At 49.6% G+C, this 19,676-nt stretch overlaps 1 protein-coding gene across 4 annotated transcripts in view; it reads left to right on the top strand.

Annotated features, from left to right (window-relative positions):
- Window positions 1–19,676, top strand: part of CCND3 (cyclin D3) — a 47,797-nt gene that overhangs the window by 15,862 nt on the left and 12,259 nt on the right. For 3 of the 4 annotated variants that reach the window (XM_064472131.1, XM_064472133.1, XM_064472132.1), the window contains exon 2: window positions 18,038–18,253. In XM_064472131.1, coding sequence (XP_064328201.1) covers window positions 18,038–18,253 — 216 coding nt within the window. Of the gene's footprint in view, window positions 1–15,954; window positions 16,262–18,037; window positions 18,254–19,676 lie in introns of those variants that run through there. The other variant, XM_064472130.1, reaches the window with a different exon arrangement.

The following is a 19,676-nucleotide window of genomic DNA, read 5'->3' as shown; positions in this document are numbered from 1 at the left end:
AGGGCAGAAAGAGGTGGTTGTCTAACAGCTCCCAGCCATACATACAAGAGACTTTGGATAGGAAGTGAAGAGCAACTTTTCCCATGGGAACTACAGGGGGAGGCAAACTGAACTGAATGGAGGCCTCATAAATCAAAGACATACGTCTTTGACTTTCTGCACTATAGCCTTGGGCAGCTGGCATTTATATGCCCAGTCAAGCATTTTAAAAAAAAAAAAAGCCACAAAATACAAGAATTATATTTTGAAAATTGCTGAGGTCTGTGAACATCTCCTTCCATTGGTCTTGAAGTACTATGGAAGTGGAAACTGAGGCACAGTGCATGGAGTCCATTTGCTGGGGGTCATGCAGCACCTCAGCCCTACAGGGTTGAGCACAAACTGATACAGCTGTCCTTAGATATTTGTGCTCCTCACCTCCACTCTCAGTGAGAGGGGAAGGGGTCAGGCAGTACAACTGGCAGGGACATCTATGTTTTGTTCCAGTTATAAGCTAAACATGTATCCCGTGTGTTTGCTTCATCCAGAAGCATGAGTAGTATTTGCACTGCCTGCTTGAGAAATCTACATCATCAAAGCACTTTGCAGGTATTAACTAATTCATTGTTAAACTGCAGTGATGGGATTTTCCAAAGCTGTCATTATTGGCCTAAGCTGGGAGCAAAACTCACAGCAGCTGTGATGGAAATAAAGTTAAGCATGCTTTAAAATACCGAGGCCTAGGGAGATGTGATTCAGTACGTGTGACCTTACTTCTCCATTCACCATCATCAAAGTACCTTCTAACTTATCACTGATTAAAAGCAGGAGGTTATTTTCACTCAGTTCAGAGACCAGCTCACAGACCCCTCTAGCACTGTCTCCCTGATAACTCCCCTCTCCAGCTCAGAGCCAATAATCAGCAATGGATTTTTCTCTGTGCCTTAGCCTAGACACTAGCTCCGTGTCCCATCCCTTTTACCCATCACCAACCTCAGCTTGGGTGCGGAGGTAAGTCTGAGGTTTTGTGCTAGCTCTGAGCATCTGCATGAATCTTGCCTTCTTTAAATGCTCCTTTTGTTCATAGACTTCCCTGCCAGTCTGCAGTTTGGAGCAGTTGAAGTGCAGTAGTGCAATGCATCTCTACCTCTTACAGGCCATGAGTGGATTCTCTTGTGCCTGTACATGTGTTCCTATGCAAGCTGATCGCCTGCTTGGCCTGCAATTGTGATTGCACAGCTACCTCTAAAAGTGCAATCAGCCCTTTTCCACACCTTGCTGCCCTTAGTCTCCTCTGCATAGGGATATGAGCCTGCCAATACCTTAGGGCACCCTCTCCCTCTTGCCTGGGCATTAAAAGACAGTGCCAGGGGCTTACTGAAGCACTATCAGTCACTGTACCCATGTGGGTGGTTGTCTTCTTTCTCTTTTTGAGGGCAGCTAGATTCTAAGAAACCCAGGCAGGGAGACAAGAACACAAAAGGACCTTTTGCTTATCTCTGACCTTTCTGGCATGGATGGGTGTCACAGGGTGGCCTCCAGGGCCCAGATAATGCAAAAGCTGGGATGGATGATTAGGCATTGAGGAACCATTTGCAAAGATCTGGTAAAGACCTGTGAGGTGAAGGCAGCGAAGAAAGGAAAAAATAAATAAGGGAAGTCTCCTCTGCAAAGCGTGGTGAGAAGCTGGGGTGGAGGGATGTGCGCGATGTGGTGGGGCACTGCCCCAGCCAGGGGAGTAGGGAGGGGGCTTTGCCAAAGGGTCAGGGAAGCGTTTGTGCCCTTTGCAAGTTTCTTGCTAATGAAGGGTGCAATGAGGTGGATGCTGGAGAAGAGCCACCCCTACCCAATGCCCAGCTGCTCAAAACCCAGCCCTGCTCCCCCAGTTGTGGGCAGTGGTGAGCAGCCCACCCTGCTGCTCACTGTACCTGTACTGGAGCTGGCTGAAACTCCCCAGTGCAAACACTTGGAAGAAAATGCTGATTTTTCTTTGTGCTTGGAAGTATATTAGGATGAGAGAAACAGTGGCGCTGCTGCCCCGGCTGTAGCCACCCCTTTGGGCACAGACTGAGAATCGCGGCCAGGAAGAAGCATGTCTTGGACTTGAGCTTTGTCCTCCCACGTCCCAGGTCATTCCACAGTGCGTAAGAGCTTTCCAGACGCTATTATCATGAGCAGCAAGGCCAGGCACAGCTGGTGTCCAGCAAAACTGAAGCTCTTCTGGGTGCTATCTGGTGTCTATGAAGGACTGAATCTGTTTCTTAGTGGGAGCGTGACTTGTGTCCCTCATGAGCTGCCTGCTTGTATGAGACTTGTGGGGAATGTAACACCGTTGGTACCTTTACCTGATCAAGTCAGTCAGCCTTGGTTGAAATAGGCCAAAGGATTAAGAATTTATGGGAAAGGGAGGAGAGACATGGAGCGGGATTGCATATGGCTTGTTTCTTTAGAAAACAAGGCTAGAAGCACTGAAAGGTCTTGGGTTCATCCTGGTGCAGAACAGGAGGATTTTTGTGGGATGGGAAAAACGTTTCCTGCCCAGCTCCAGTCCGTGCCGCAGCGCAGGGAGACCCATTGTGGTAAGCTTGGACTGCAGCGATGGGGCCTGGACAGACAGAGGACCACAGGGTGTGTTTATGTCCAGAAGCCTCAGTAAAAATTCCCCTTTATGGTATCACAGCCAAATCCTGCTTTTTCCACTCCGCAAACGACAGGCAGTACAGCATGACCTCGAGGTAAACAAAGAGAGAGAGGTTAACTGGGCAGACTATAACATATGTATATACTTATTTTCAGGTAGAAAAATCAAACACTTTCCCAGCCTCTTTGGAGAAAAACATCCTCTAAAGTTTCTTGTTTTGCTGAGGCTTCTCTTTTTCTTGAGCCCTTCCCAGCCGCTGCTGTGGCGGGCGGAGGGATGGATCCCCGGTACAGATGCTGGCAGCCCCACCCTGCCAGCTGAGGAGTTGCACTTTCAGTAGCCATGTATCAGGGTGACTTGGGGTCAGCTGGGGTGTAGCCTGTGATAGCTATCTTTGTGAGGCCTTGAGAATATTATTATTTTTTTTTTCCCCAGGTTGTTTTTTCCCCCTCTTCTTCTATGTTTAGGCTCCAGTGACCCAGCTCTGATTTCCTTTTTTAATTAATTGCAGTAGTCTTGGTTTCTGTGTTTCACAGAATGTGAAATGTAGTAATGAGCATTTCCTTTGTTATGGCTATCACTTATGCAGCCTATCTGTCTGCTCCCCAGAATGGCTGCCTGCCCTGCTAACCACTGGGGCTCAGAAGATGTAGGTCTAGTCCGTGCTTCACCAATGTAAATTGTTCCTGAGCTGTGGGAGGCTTATTTGCCAGCATAGTTAGAGCAGTAGAGGCTCATACACAAATATGGTCATACTTTACATTAACACGGTTTATTTTACATATATACTAATTTAAATATAGTTATACTTAAATGGTTTTGCCACCACAATATCCTTTGCGTGGTGAAAAGAGTAAAGCTTTTATCTGGATGGAGCAAATGGAGAAGCCCACCTGATTCTGAGACAAAGCCAACCTGAATCTCTCCTGGGCACAGCTGTCCTGTCTGCACTTGCCCATTCAGTAACGCAGCTTTGCAGCCTGCCAGGTCTTGTCCCTGATCTGGCAGAAGTTAACCCGGTCAGAACAGGGGGGCCAGCACAAAGAGCAGCCTCCGTGGAAGGAAGGGAGGAGGACTGGCATTGGGCAGGGGGGGAGAGCGGGACAGCGGGACAGCCCTTTGGCAGCAGCCTGGACTTCAGCAGCTTCACCCAGGAAACCAGATCCCAGATTGTCCTTGCTCTCCCTGTGCAGTCGGTTTCTCATGCAGCTCCTTTGTCTGCCTTATCTAGTGAGGTTGGCACCTCCTCTGTCTCTCCTTGTGTGCATCGGGGCCCGAAAGGCCCAGATCTTGGGGTGGGGAGTGCTTTTGTACCCCTTGCAAGGCAAATAATAGCTGGTGGTTCCTGTGTCCTGAAACTCACAGCACTTCAAGCAGGCAGGCCACTTCAAAGTACGTTCTGGGAGTTGTCACTATAAAAGCTAGCACTTGGATTTAAAGTCTCTAAATCCTGACTGAAGCTGATTAATTTATACCAAGTTAATTACTAGGTCCCATTCCAAGGGTCTGATCCAGTCATTCTATTGCATGATGTAATTTTCAGGGAGAATTAAATCCTTTGCTTACATCTTTATAGAATTAAAGACATAATCTTGTAGCATCTTTCACCTGGGAATTTTCTTCCATCTTGAAGGCCTTTAACACCATTAATAAATGAAAGTCATTAATGATTAATCACCTCAATATGAATGGAGTAGGCTTGGTGCCAGGTAAGTGCAGAATAAATGCGTTTGCTGGAGTTCCACTTGCACAGGCGTACTCTGGATTATCTGGAGCAGTTCCACTGAATTCAATAGAGACTTATGTACCTCTATTATCACAGTTGGCTGGAGGGAAACTGAGGCATGTAGCAGTTAAGTGGTCTGCCCAGGCAATGGAGTGAGGCAGAAAAGAGCTAGGAAATTAATCCCCCAACGTCATGACACTGCCTGCCTCTTTCCAATACGTACTTTTTCTTTTCGCTGTGAACATTTATTACTTTTTTTTTTAATAGTACATCATAATATCTGGGTGAGAGGAATAATGTTTCTCATTCTCTCTGGGAAACTTGTTAAGATACTAGAAAATAGAAAATGCTGTGCTGATGAAGCCTAAGGCGCAATTAAGAGTCTCTTCTCCAGCCGAAAGGCCAGTATTAGCTGACTCAGAGGAAGGCAGAAGAACCCTGCACAAGCAGACTAGGATCATTTGCAAGAACCGTTATTGGTGTTGACTCTGAAGCATGTGGTTTAGCATCTCCTCTCATGCATTTTAGAACACAAGATAGTCTCGACATCCAGAAAATATCCAAGCTCTTTCTAGCTTCTAATCTTGCTTAGGCATCACAAGAAGTTGGCATTGTAGGCTCAAAAGGAAGTGGCAGGAGCCAGGAGTGGTTGTTAGCTGTCAAACCCCAAAAGGTCATGCTTAGGTTGGTGCACTGAGAAGAACGAGGTAGGAGTGCTGTTGAAAATGGAAAACATTTCCATGCACTGCACTGTTGTCTCTAGGAAACCTTTCAAGCATTCCCAGGCCCAGCAGTTTGCTAAGAAGACCCAGATCTCATTCCTTTCACTACAGTTGCCAGCAGAAAGGGTTGTTGGTTTTTTTTGGGTTTTTTTTCCCAAGTAGAATCTGCTCCTGGCTCCACTGAAGCTGGTCACAGCTTTTGTTCAAAAATTAAGCCCTTCCGTATTCAGCTGTGCTTTATGCAGTAATACATCGCCTGATCCTTGCCTGGGTACGAGGGAGCTCTTGCTAACCCTGCATGCATGGGAGGGGACTGATGAGTCCCCCGAGTGACCAAACAGCTGCATCTTGAACCAGACAGCCAAGTGGTAACTGTAAATGTGCATACAGCTCTTCTGCCCTGGAGCGTGACCACAGGAAAGGGGCTCCCTCCAAAATAGCAAGTGATGCATTGATGCCCTTCAGCAGCTCCAGGCGAGCCAACGGATTTCATGGGGGCACCTCAGGCCTCGGTGGGGTGGTGATGGCAGGGGCTGGGGGAGAATCCCAAGATTGTTGTATTGCTTGTGCATTTGCTGGGCACGGCCAGTGCAGAGGAAACACCCTTCCCACGCCAGTACTGAAGGAGGGCCTTGCTTTCTCTACTCTCATGCCTCCCGGTGCAACACCAGCATCTCCCAAGAGGCTGTTCCCAACATCAAGCAGGGGAGGATCATCCTCTTTCAGTAACTGTTTCCTCAGAGGGACCCACGGGACTGGGGGTAACTCCTTGGCTAAGGCCCTTGAATTACAGGGGGTACAAGAGATTTCAGTAGCAGTGAGGTCTGTCATCGACCATCACCTCCAACTTGTTTACATCCCTCTAGGGCCTCCTGTTCTTTCCTCCTTTGTAGCTATTAAGAGTTTGTTCTCTTCTGGCAAGGAAGAGGCAAGATCCCAGCTGACCCAGAGTCTTTTGGTAACACTTGGAGGCAGCTGCAACCTGACTCTACTCCCCAGCCTCGATGTCAAGACAGGAGCTGAACTCATAAGTCACCATTTCCCAGGAATTAGCAGCTGTGCTGTGTGCTTGACTCTCTCCTGAGTTTTCAGACCATTATCAAGAGGCTGGCTCTGCCAGTCCTCATGTCTTTACACTCCTATTTTGCACTACAAAGCCTGTCAGCCACCAAACAGCAAGACAGTGGTGCTCATGCAGTGCAGCCTGTAGCTGAGAGGCCAGCTCCTCCAGAAGATGATGGCCAAGTCGTTTCAGAGCACGCTGGGCCTGGCATGTGTTCCCAGATGGCTGCTTTAAGGGGGGCAGTGAGTCTCTTGCGGCTTCTGTTCACACACCCAGAACTGTGCATTAACTTCCATGACCACAGGATTATACCTTTAAATCAAACATATCTTGTCTCTGTGAAATCTTCATCATGGGCATGGAAGGGCAGGGGACAGGTTTCTAAAAAAGCTCAGCTTTCACTGAGAATAATCCAGACCCTGCTTCTTCCACCACTGCCTTGAGAACAAAAAGATTTGCTGGCTGCTGAGTGCCTTTGAAAATCCAGCCCTTGATCTAGCTTTTATTTTTCTCTCCTTGTCTTCCCTTTTCTTCCTCTCTCTGGCTCTCTAAGCAGGCACGCATCTTCCCAGTTTCTGTCTCAGCCTGGGCTGAGAAGTCAAACTCTCATGCCAATTTGACATTTGCCTTTATTGAATGCAAGAAGCCCCTGGAGCTCAGGTGGGAGGAGAAACGAGTCATCTACTTTCCATCATGTGCACTGCTCAGAGCTCAGCCTGGGAAATGAAAGTTCCTTGGCTGAATCTGACCAGCTGTCTCCTCCTGTCACCTTGCCAGCTGAGCTTCCACATTTGTCACAGGATGAGCGGAGCAATGCGGTTCATCTTCCTCGCTTTGCCCAGTTCTCTGCATGCTTCCTCCACTTGCTGTTTACAGCTCTCCACCCATTCAGTTCTTGCCCTGGTGCACTGGGTAGTAGAGGTGTATCTCTCCTTTTCCTCTCCCTAGGGTCACATTAGCAAGTTCGGCATGGCCAGGGGACCAGGCTGGTCCAAAACATAGAAAGAAAATCCAAAGGCAAGACTCCAGAGATCTCTGTCCCAAAGTCACGCTTGCAGAACAAAGGCAGGGGCATTCCAGGTCAAGGAACAGCAAAGCTAACACCGCTGCACCCACCGGGCCATGATGACCCATGTGTCCTTGTCCCCACATTCCTTGTGTGTTCATCTGTCACATGCTTCTGATTCCCTCATAGGCTTTCAGCAGGCAAGAACTGTGGCTTTCCAGCGAGGTCGCATCCTCTGGTACTGCTCAATAATCCCTGCAGTGCCCCTGTGCCAGCCATTTATCTGGCCATGTAACACCTTCCGGGTCCAAAACAGCATCTCTAGTTCCAGCATCTCCAGCTGCTTCTAAAGCTGCTGTGCCAGCATCCTTCAGCTGCTTGCAACTGGCTTTGGCTCAAATACACCAGGAAGGAGGGGATGTTTTTATAGTAATGACAGTTCCTAGTAGGCCTGGCAAGCCCTGTACTTGTTACTGCCTGACCCAAGCTGTGCAGGTAATCAGTGGCTCCAATGATGGGGCTGTTCAGCAGCTCTGCACTTGTCATTGTTCTGAGCCTGGATGGGGACTGGCAAGGTGGCTGTGCAGCAGGGATTCTTCCCCCACGAAAGAGGTGAAGAGGAGCCAACAACAGTTGCAAGGTCCCCTTGTTTGCCGGGCTATGGAGGGAGGAGTGACTGCTCAGCATCTTTACAGCCCGGCATCACAGAGCAGTGGAAAGTATGTGCAAGTGAGTGCCATACAGATCAGTGCCCGGGGGAGAGAGCTGCGTCACCAGCACCAAGCACACCAGCGCACGACTGAGCGGGACGTGGCACTCATGATGTGCGTGCGGCCTCTTTGATTGCGCCGGGGCCAGCTCTGAGCCCTGGCTTGGGCAGACAGAGCGCTGCGCTGGGACTTGGAAATCGCAGGCTCCCTGTCTAGGCCTGGTGCTCATCTGCCAGGGAGTGATGAGCAAATGTTTCCATGCCCTGTGCCTCAAGTTCTACATCAGCAAGTGGGGATACTCCTGCCTTCCCTTGCAGGTCTATTAAGCACTGCTGTCCCCTCATCTTTTCTCTTTCCCCAGCGGCTTATGTTGTACAGTTTCAAAATACTGGCAGTAACAGAGGGTTCTTCAGTGTAGACTGGATACCATGGATTCACCCCTGTGTCAGCAGCCATCCAGAGTAGAGCATATCCAGCTGGATTTCAGGTCTTCCAACCCTGAAAGCTGTCTGGCTCAGCCCTAACACCCACAGCGGGCTGTTCACTGTCCAGATATTAACACTTGTTTTGGGGACATGGTCTGCCAGCTCACATTAAATAATGCTGAAGAGCTACAAAAATAAACTCAGAAGCACTCATGCCTGATTGCAGGAACCTCTTTGTTTGTCAGTTCACAGTGGGAAGGAAGTTCATATTTTAATTGCTACAGACAATACCCTGGTAGGAGGCTGACTGGTGTTGCACTGCAGTAGATCTGATTCCCTTCTGCTCAGGCTCTTGTAGTCAAGTGAGAAGGACAGTATTTCTGCTCACAAATATGGGGCAGGAGTGTAAGCTGTGGACTTGGTTTTTGGCAGCAGGTCTATTTGGGGTGGCTGAAGCCTGGATCTCTAGTAGGAGTAGTTGAATAGGGGACAATATAATTTTTTCTAACTCAACTGGCCATATAAATGACTACTAATTTCAGCTTGTGATATCTCAGAAGGCATCTTCACTGCTCTGGTGCTAGGAGAGAGCAGAACAGACAGGCAGAAGCAGCAACTCCTATGCTGTAAGGCTCAGAGCAAATGTAAAGCAGTAGGTTAGTGTTGGAAGAAATGGTTAACATCCCAGGCAACTGCTGGAACCACTCCACCAAAGATCTGCCTAAATACAGTGGGAACACTGCTTGCCCAGTGATGTGTATGCATTCACAGAGTGTACCTCATTAGCATGTTGTTAATGTCAGTAATTATTGATGACACAAATGCAGAAGCATACGTAGATAATATACAACTAACAGAACTGCCGGGAGAAATGCATCAGTGTTTTATTACAGATACCAGCACCTCAGTGAATGTGATCTCTACACATCTGTTGGGATATACAGAGGTACCCAGCTGTGACAATCACGGGAAATACAGTGACATTTGTGCCTTCAGGAAAAGGTGTTTGGGGAGCACAGTCCAATACTTAGAGAAGGAGACTTGTCCTCAAAGCTGCAGGTTATCTGAACGATGGCTGCATTGCTGTGTGGATTGTATTTTATTTCCATTTATTAACACAGGGGTGTACTTGCATTCCTCTTTGCCTGTACTTAATCACTGTGGCTTGTAGGTCCTTAAAATTTTCCTTCTTTGGCTTTGCAGTTTGAACTATGGAGGGATGAGCGTACTTCTTCCCTGCCTAGGTGGGGGAGGACGCATATGCTATGCATGTGTTGGCTTAATGTGGTAAAACCAGGTTGGTGGCAAAGACGGTGGCCTTTGGGATGGTCCCTTGGGTGTCAGAGCAGAGGGTCTGGCACGCACAGACACAGCTGCTGTGCTGGACGTGAGAGCAGCTCAGCTTGGTGCCCGCTGGCTGTGTAGGCATATTTTGGCTGATGTGGGGTTGGTACAAGATGTTTCCTTTCAGTTACACCAAGGGTGAGCAGAGTGCAGCCAACAAGCTCATGGTAAAGGCTTCTCGCCTGCAAGGTCTGCCTGTAGTTCAAAGCCCTCGTAGCGTATAGTCAGCCTCTGCTGGAAGGTGACAGCAACCCAGGTGCACCACAAGTGGGGGAAGTCAGTGGGGTATCAATCGTTTTCTTTCTACCCCCAAAACGCTCACATGCACACAGCATAGTCCTCCCTCTCTCCAAGGAGCCAAATCTAGCACAGACTCGACTGATCTGATGAGATTCCTCTTTGCCCATTGCTGGCACCCCAGAGCTCGGTCCTGTGGTCATTCCACTGCAACGCTAACAGTGGGGTAGTGCACCTCTCCGAGCCTACCCTCCTGACGGGGGGTCCTGATGTGATCCCCCTCTGCCCCTGTAGAGGAAACGATCCTCCTAGTCCAGGCTTGGGCAGAGACCAGCCAAGTCTCCATCCCCATTTACTACCTGGCCAAGCCAAGGGGTTAAAATCCAGCTGTCCTGCCTACCAGTCCAGCGCTCAGTCTGTCACACCCCATTTCCTCAGGAGTGCTGGCTGGCTCTGCCCTACTGCCATGATTTTGTTGCCTGCTTTGCTTTGTGGGGTTCTGGAAAATGTGGCTGGGTGCTACCGTGCAGTGAACAGCTTGGATGCAGGCTTGCAGTGCTGCAAACAGCCTCATCCCGTAGCACACTCAACTTGCAGCAGGAACACCAAGCCCTGCTCCTGTTCCAGCTGGGCAGTCCCCCCTTCCTCATGGCTTCACGAGGCAGGATGGATCCATTCTCCACTATAGCCATGGCAAATTCCCTTTCTGCCTGCGCTGCTGAGAAGCCTTGAGCTGGCTCTGACTCGCTGGCTGGCAGTTTGCGTTGGCAAACAGGCACTAGGCACCGGGCTTGCCACATCAAATGAAAATTATCATGCAACCAAAAATTCTTAGAAAAACCCAAACGCATCTAATCTACCAAATAGGGTGTACGAGGCGTAGGCAGCAAGATCAATTCAGGGCAGGGCAGGAAAAGGCAGGAAGGATGGACAAGGGAAGGGTGTTATAAAAAAAGATGTATTTTATATGTAAAATTCAGGGCAGTATTTTTTAACAATTTGCATAATTGGCGACCACAGATAATCCCCTGAAATGAGCTAAATATATCACAACTGGGGGCTTTCCAAGCCCAGTTTGCTTTCTGAAATTGATTGGTTTCAGCTTTGCATTTTTTCTATGGTTTTTCTTTCTATCTTTACCAGTTGAATTTGGCTGGTTTCTAAAATGCCTGATTTTGGAGCAAAACTGAACATTCACCTGGGGATGGCTCACTATGGTACAAGTCTGAGTCAATGAAAATGTGACTTAATTTTAGATTTCACTAGGAAAAGGGAACTAAGGCAGAAAACAGCTGCTAAAATGATAGATGAAGACAAACTTTTTCTAATGCTTTTCATAAAAAGTCAGGTGAAGCTACATTTAAATCTCTGCTGGCCTAAATTGTTAGCTGAGGCAAACTGGGCTGGCTCCAGTGAGGTCAAATCTGGCCTGGCTGCTCTGAAATGGAGACACTCCAAAGCCATAGCCACTTCTGGAAATTTTCTCCAAAATTATTTGCCAAAAGATGTAGTGAATTGCTCGCTAAGTGCTTGTTCATATGTGCATCTCTCTTCATCCATTCATACCCCTTTCCAGTCACTTCTTTGTTCTGCTCTGGAAGCCACCTAAGCGAAGGGCTTCCCTATATCCAACTGTTTCTCTCCTTGAATAATCCTGGTTAAGGAGCTCATTATTACACTGATAGGGACAGGCTCAGATACAGGAGCGCTGGGCACAGCATAAACCCAAACAGAATCAGCAGTCGCACTTTTATTTTTGTTTAAACAGACAATTGGTCCAAACTGTACCAAAAGCTGCTCCAATAAGGGGATTTAAGTCAATGAAAAAGCTATATTTTGACCTCTGAAGCAGCAAGCTTTCTTCTTCAGAGTTCTCATGTAGATATATCTGAGCATTGCTGAGATTCAGTATTCAGATGACATCACTCTGAACTAATTACTTGTACTCAAAAGTCTGACCAAGTCGGAGGAAAGGGAATGCAGTGGTTGCCAGTAATGGGAAAGATATTAGGAAACACGTCCCCTGGGTCAAGTGTTAAACTTCTACTCAACTAAACTTCAATTCAGTGAAAGCTTTTTTCTAAGTTAAGAATGAATAAGATATGAGAGAGGAGAGAGGGAGCCAGCTACGGAGGGAGACAGCAGTCTTGTGTTCAACATGGGACCGAGACCAGGAAATCCTCGGCTCTCCTGCCCACTGGACCAGGGAATGTCTGAATGAGCGGGGAGGATACCTCAGCTCTCTGCGCCTGCGGGTCTGATTCATGTGCCCTAGAGCAAACCTCTGCGAGGGGCTGACATGCTACAACCCTGCAGCGATCTGCCCTGCTGCTGCCATGTCAGCAGATGAAGCTGCGCCCTCCTCGGCTGCTGCACCCCACGGCCTGACCTGCTAGTACTGCTACATCTTTACCAACAGCTGAAGTGTGTATGGTGGACTGTAAACTGGGCCATCTCCTAAAGCAGCAGGGACTTCTGGCAAGCACAGACCGTGACACCAAACTGCCATGGCACGCGTTGCTAGCCCTTGCGTGCCAGAGCCCTTGTCCTTTCCTGCTGGGAACAGTTGCGATCTCTCCGCTTTAGGGAAAACTGGATGTGAAATACAACAGATTAGGATGTTCAAAGTGCTTTGAAATCCTCAAACCAGAGAGCATGAAATACTGTCTTCACTCTTTCTCACACATGCACAAAATGGTACTTGTTTTTCATTTTCTTTTGGGGATTTCCTACAGCAAATTATATAGTTATTTGCTCATTGGATTTGGTTTTCAAGTCCTTCATGTATGTTAAGTGGTTTCATTTTTGATGTCACTGATGACACTGTAGTTGCAGTATGACCAAGGAAGAATATGGCTTAGCTCTTGGTAGATCAAAATTGGGCAGAAGGTAGATATAAAATATAACACATAGAAACCAGTGTAGGAAAGGTACTGATCATATTTGTTGACGGCCTTCAGGGCCAGGCCCACTGCTGATGCAAAGTGACATAGATAAAAACTTCCTGCAGCAAAGAGCTTATGGATGTGCCCCTGTTGAACAGCCATCCCGATAAAAGGCATTAGCCTCGATCCAAGCCCACGTGTGACACCAGCTGCTCGTCAAAATCAGACCTGCGTCTGCATTGCACTTTTTAAAAGCTCCAGCTGCTGGTCGCTCTTTTTAATTCATCATCAACATACCAAAAAAAAATGAGCCCCCTTTATGATTCAGCAAAGAAAAACATTGCTGGTTCGAGATCCTGGAAGTCTGGAGGCCATCAGGTTTTTTAATTTTTACTCTGAAGGAATTTCCCTTTTTAATATTGCTGTGCTCTCTCTTGCCAAAGCCAGGAAACTGCCTATCTATGGACAACAGTGACCAAAATTTGGTTTTCCTGGAATTTTCTCTTTTCCCTCCGCACACCCACACAACAGGCTTTTTAGGATGCCCGCAGTCTGTAATTTGCCTTTCTAGCCTGATAATGTGGCTTGCAGAGGCATCAGTTTTGCCAAGTCATCATCTGGAAGGAACACTTTCTTATGCAACGGGCTTCATTTTCCCCCTCCGTGTCCGATGGCCCACGGTCGCCGCCGAGCCCAGCTCCAGCTGAACGGGCTGTGTCGGAACCACCGTGCAGACACTGGGAAACAGGAGAAAGACCATGAAGTCTGGGAAAGGGCCTGAAACTTTCAATTTCAAAAGGCACAGCCCAGAAACCAGAAGGACCAAGAACCCAGTGCTGTGGTTTCCCTTTGCCTGACTAAAGAAAATAGCTGCTGTCTATTTTTACTAAAAATGTGGGACATGGGGCCCTTCTCTTCCCCTGCACAAATGGGGGATGCTGCTCACAATGAACGAGTGGGGGAGTGGAGCAGGGGGGGTCATCATCCCGGATTAAAACCAGCTGACTGGTCCACAGAAATCTCTCCCATAGATTCTTCAAATATTTCTTGCCCACACCGCTGGAAGATTTATTTGTAAGGTGAAAGAAAGTTAGTTGGGAAAGGGATTTGGGAATCTCATCTCACCTACAAAAATTCCTCTTTTTCATTTTGAGGCAGGGATGGGATGGATCTAATTCTCTCCCCCTTTCTTTTCTCCAGTTCCGCATCACCGTGCTGTACGGTGTTCTCGGGGCATTCGGCACAACAAATCAATGCTGATGGCATCATTAAAAATTTGCAATGTATCACATACCTTGCAGAAAATGAAAGCCATCTGTACAAGCGTAGAAATGGGATTCCAGCATGTGAAATGTGTGTTATGTATGTGACCTTTGTGTTCACTGTCATAAGTAGTATTTTGAACCTCTAAACCTCTGATCAAAAAGATGTTTTTCATTTTCAACTAAAAAAAAAAAAAAATCCTGAGCAGGGAGAACAAAGACTTCAGTCTTGTTTTACTTACGCTTATTAACTTCGTATGTTTGTTCTTCATTAAAAGACTCATTTCAGATGACTGAAAATACAGAAAATGTACTAAATGTGTCAAAATGGCACACACAGAAGTGACGGGGGCGGGGGGAGTAGCTATCGTGGCCAATCACTCCACTGCTAACTCCTTTGGTTCTTTGTTCCTTAGCTGAAAAACACATACAAGTGTAGGTACTGAGGAGAACTCCAGCAGGACCGGTCAGAGGTGTTCAAGCTGAGTCCCCTCTGTATGATACTGCATCCCTAAAGTCCTCGATTTCTACAAATACCATCGCTCTGTTCCCTTCTGAACACGAGCAGCTTTCTCCCCAGGACTGCAGAGACGGATTATTGCTGTGAGGTCTCCGGCTGATCCCCTGTATCACGCTCTCAGCCCAGCAATGCTGTGCTGTGAAATGGAGTGTCCCAAAAGTTGCTGAGGTTCTTCATTTCAGAGGGTAGGGCAGTCAGAATTGGTGGGGAATGATGTAATCTAGCAAAACAAGAGATGCTGGTGGTCTGGAATGTATTTCCCACCTCTCGCATTGGTGATTATAATCATTTGGTTGCAACTGCTGCTGCAAATGCCACATTGTGGCACCATCCCACTGGCAAAGAGGCTTGTACAGGCAGGTCTCCCATTCGGGCACGTCGCCTTCGCAACTGATATTGGGAACCTTCATAAAAAATGGATCTCCTGAGCTAATTCTCCAACCCTGTGAGGAGCTTTTAATTTGCAGGCTTGAAGGCAATCCACTCCCCCTTCCTATTAGAGAATCTGTTGTACGTTTTATACTGTTTTCTGACCCTTCCTGTTGGCGAAGTCAAGACATCTCCCTTTTTGTAGCCAGTAACAAACATCAGAGAGCAAGGTGGTCAGAATTACAGCCCCTCATCTTCAACTTTCCGTACCAGAAAGCAATTAACTGCTGAGTGAACTAGAAGCAGACTTGGGTACGGGTACAGGGCAAACCCAATGCGGTGGGACTCACACTGCAAACTTATTCAAAAGACTTTAAAATACCTAAAGCAGCCATTCAGTGTACAATTTGCAAAGGTATTTCTAACAATTGTTAATTGTTCTGAAAAACCAGCCAAGACTGACAAACCCTTATCGCAGCAGACACTGAGGTTGTTATCTCTGGTGGGGCTGCGCCAGTGGTAGCGTGAGGGTAACTTTGGGAAGACAGCAGGCTCGGTAGGGACCGGCTCCAAGTATGCGCACAGCTGATTATTTTCATCGTCTTGAAGGGCTTTGGTCATGCACAAAAAAAAAAAGATATGGGGCTAAATACTGAAAAAATTACTCATAGAAATTTGTAAAGATTGGGTTGACAGAAGCCCCCCTGCAAGCTCGGCCCCGGCAGCGGCCCGGGGGGGCAAAGGGGGCGCCGGGGAATGGGCGGCCGCTGGTGCCGCAGGGGAGGGGAGGGGAGGGGCGGGGCCCCGGGGGCGCCCGGGCCCGCTGTCTGTCCGCCCGCCCGCCCGCCTTGCCCCCCCCCCCAACATGGCAGCGGCGCCCCGCGATTGCCCCACGTGCTGTCAGCCCGCCGGCGCGCCTCTCGCCCCGCCCCTTGCGGGGGAGGCGTGGTCACCGCCCGGTTTCGGCGCGCCGCAGTCGGTCGGCCCACGGATTGGTGGGAGGTGGCGGTGGTCCCGCCCTCTTCGGCGCGCCGCTCGGGGGTGGGCGTGGCGGGCACGCCCCCCGGGGCGGGGCCAGTTCCCGGCGTCCCGCGGCGGCTGCAGCGGAGCCGGTGCGGTGCTCGGTTGCCCTTCTGTCCGTCCGTCCGTCCGTCCGTCCTGCCCGCCCGCCCCCATGGAGCTGCTGTGCGTGGAAGCCGTGCCCCGCGTGCCCCGCGCCGGGCGCGACCCGCAGCTCCTGGGGGACCGGCGGGTGCTGCAAAACCTGCTGAGCCAGGAGGAACGCTACAGCCCCCGCGTCTCCTACTTCCAGTGCGTGCAGCGGGAGATCAAGCCCTACATGAGGAAGATGCTGGCTTTCTGGATGCTGGAGGTACGGCGCCCTCCCCGTTCCCGCCTCTCCCGCCGCAGCTCCGCTCCCCGCCCGCCGCTTTGCCTTGCCCGCCGTCCGCGCTTGCAGGCGTGCGCGCTCCTGCCCCGGCGGGAGAGAGCTGGCGGCGGCAGCTGCGCCCGGCCCGCGCTGGGATCCAGCGGGGTCGCCTGATGCGGGGTGCAAGGGACGATCCAGGGGACAGGAAAACCCTGAAGTGCCAGGGCTTGGTGTGCGCCGGAGGTCGGGACTCCGCTTTGGGGGGGTTATGGCGGTGGGGAGGAAGGGGGCTGCGCACGGAGGGTCTGGAGGCGGGTGAGGAAGATAGTGCCTTGTTGCAGACTATCTCCGTGAGTGCTGGCTGTGCTAGAAGGTGCGATTGTCCCATGCAGGAGGAGCAGCAGCCACCCCTTGCCCCGAACCCACACCCAGTGCTCACCCCACCCTGGTATTGTGCTGCTACGGATGCCGCGTTTGCCCCCTGCTCCCCAAAACTTCTGGGCAGAGAGCTCAGCTGTGCACCCGGCAGGGTAGAGACTTGCATTTCCTGAATGGGGGCTGAAAATGCCTGGTTAAAGGGGGGAAAATAATATCACTACCATTTACTTCCCTAAATTAAAAATGAATGCGGCTCTCTGCGGGATGCAGTTCGAGGGGGGGAAACCTCATGGGCCTCTTCATGAGATGATCAGAGTGAACAGGCTCAATAGAGAAAGAACAGATTCTGCAAAGGACAAATGACATTGGGATCGAGCCTGCCTGCTCTTCACCCTGGCCGCTGTTGCAAGAAGCCGCCTGCTTCTGTCAAAAGAAATAATGAGCATCTTCCTTTTCAAGGTTTTTTTTTTTTTCTCCCTGCTATTATTGTTCTGTTTCTGTAATTCCCTTTCTGAGAAGGGTAGTCAGATAAAAGCTGCTTTGGAGCCCATTCCTGTGAAGCCCTAAAGGCAGTCAAGAAGTTGATGACACTTGGCAGTTGTCATGACCGTGCGTGTCGGCGTCCCCGGCCCGCGCTAGGCAGCCTGCGCAGGGGCAGGCAGTCGCTGCTGGAAGGAGAGTGGTGGTGGTTGCTGCTGTATGAGGAGAAACCTCAATATTTTTATGGTTGTGTTAAAAGAAGGAAGTTAAATGTGACCAGTGTTATGATACTGGTTGAGAGATAAGAGCAGAGGACTGAAATTCAGAGCTCCTGGAGTCTGTTCGTGGCTGTGGTACAAGTGTGGCTGAGGGAGGAGGAAGGCTTCTGGGCTCTGCCATTGATTCTTCTCGTGGCTCTAGACCACTTAAGGTGGAATTGCCAGAAGTGGCTGTGGATCCTGCACTATTAGGTCTCCAGCTGGAGATATGCTGGAACTGCTCCTTTTTTCCAGAGGTCCCCAGTCCCCACAGAGCAGAAAACAGCAGCTTTGCTGTACAGCTGGCTGGAGACATCCCCAACAGGGAATATTTAAAAAGGTGCCAAATAAAACAATCTTGGTCCTAACATACCTGTAGCTATATTTGTAGTGCACAAATAAGTTCTGCAGCTTTCCACAGGAAGATAAAGTCTTAATACATTGGTCAAACTTGCTGCTGGTGTAAATCCCTCCAAAGTCATAGGCTTAACGCCTGTAGCTAATTTACTCCCTAGCACCGAGGTGCCTTCAAAGCCCTGCAGATAAGTGTGAAACACCATCATGACCAGAAGCTTTGAAGCTGCGGTGCAGGCAGGATCTGGGGAGTCCTGTGCTGATTAAAACTTCCTTTTACTTTTTTATTTTTGTAATTGGGTTTTGTCAGGTGTGCGAGGAGCAGAAGTGTGAAGAAGAGGTCTTCCCCTTGGCCATGAATTATGTGGATCGCTACCTGTCAACAGTCAGCATGCGGAAAAATCACTTGCAGCTCCTGGGAGCAGTCTGCATGCTCCTGGCTTCCAAGCTGCGAGAAACCATGCCCCTGACCGTGGAGAAACTCTGCATTTACACAGACAACTCCATCACGCCTCAGCAGCTCCTGGTAACCACCCCTATCTCAAAGAGTCCTCTACCTCCTGCCCAGCTGTCTTATCTCCTGCATCCTACTACTTGGCAGCATACCTGCCCCTGTGTCTCCTCCTGTTCTCTTTCTCCCATTTCTTCACCTTCCTTTGCATTCCCCAACCAACCTTCTCTCCTCCTTGCCCCGGTGGGTGTGACGTCCGTTGGTGGAGACCTTTCCATCCTCCCTGTTGTGGGAAGCAGAATTGTCACCTCCAGTTTACAGAGAAAGTCCCTTGTGCCTTCAGTGCTCGTTGCCAGCACGGAGCTGCCACGCTGAGCTCGCTCCCAGGCGCTGGTTCGCTCTCGAGTGACAGCTCTGGAGAACAAAGGCTCCCGTCTGCGCAGCCAGCGGGGCACGAGGCGGGGGCCGCTGCTGGGGCGTGTGGCTCTGACTTGCCCTGGCTGCAAAGAGGCGTGACGTGGGAGATGCATTTCCACACCAGTAGGAAAAATGAAGCTTTAAGTGGAGAATTAACCAGCAAAATGGGTGGGAGCTTTCCTGACCTGCGATCCAACTGGCTGGGTTGTACCGTCCAGGCTGACGGTGCTGCCAAGGTGATGGAAATGAGTGGGACCTTGCTGCTGCCCAGGTCCTGCTCCACGCCCTGGAGTTACAGCAGGGCTACGTTGCCTCTCCCATCGTACACTCGGGCAGAAGCTGTGTAGGCTTTGAAAGGCAAAGCATTTTCACATCTGATAAAAGTTCAAAGCAATGATCCAAACCTCTGAGTTCAGCTTCGCCAGTGGGGGAGGAAATTGGAGAGCCCCTTTTCTTGGGGGCCTCCCATGCTGGTAGATCAGAGCCCTGGGGAGGAAACGGCCACCTCGCTTCGAGTAACAAACATCCCTGGAGACGGTTTGCCTACGAGAATTTCTCAGGGTTAGTCATCGCCTTATTAGTTATCTATTTTTTTGGGCTGGGGTGGGTGAGATGATCTGAGTGTGATTTATCCCCAGGGTGGGGAGTGAGCCCACAAAACTTTCAGGTGTGAATCGGAAGGCAGTTCCGGTAACTGGGGAACTCTAGTGTGAACATGGTTTTTCCAAGTGCCAGTGAAGGCTGGGGAAAATCCCCTCACCTCCAAACCTCTCTCCCTGTAGTCGTTTGTGGGTGGTTGTTGCCTTAAGTAGCACTCGTGGAAAAAGGTATGTGGATTGTTACGGTGAACAGTGGTGAGGGGTGGGACTGGGATCCATCACGTGAAGCCAATCCCAGCCTGTATCGGGAGGGTTCCTATTGGCCCTGTGATGATGATAACACTTAGCTGGAAAAAAAGGCAGGGGGAATGGGAGTTGGTTTGTGCTTACTCTTCTGCTGGGCCAGAAGAAGTTGACTGTGTTTGTTGCAGAGGCAACAAGGAGCAGAAGGTGGCCAACAGTCATCTTGTAGGCAAGCAGGC

Source organism: Phalacrocorax carbo, chromosome 23 (assembly GCF_963921805.1).
Source record: "Phalacrocorax carbo chromosome 23, bPhaCar2.1, whole genome shotgun sequence".
Classification (NCBI taxonomy): Eukaryota; Metazoa; Chordata; class Aves; order Suliformes; family Phalacrocoracidae; genus Phalacrocorax; species Phalacrocorax carbo.
Note: the sequence above shows the minus strand (reverse complement) of the source record. Positions and strands in the feature narration are given on the sequence as shown.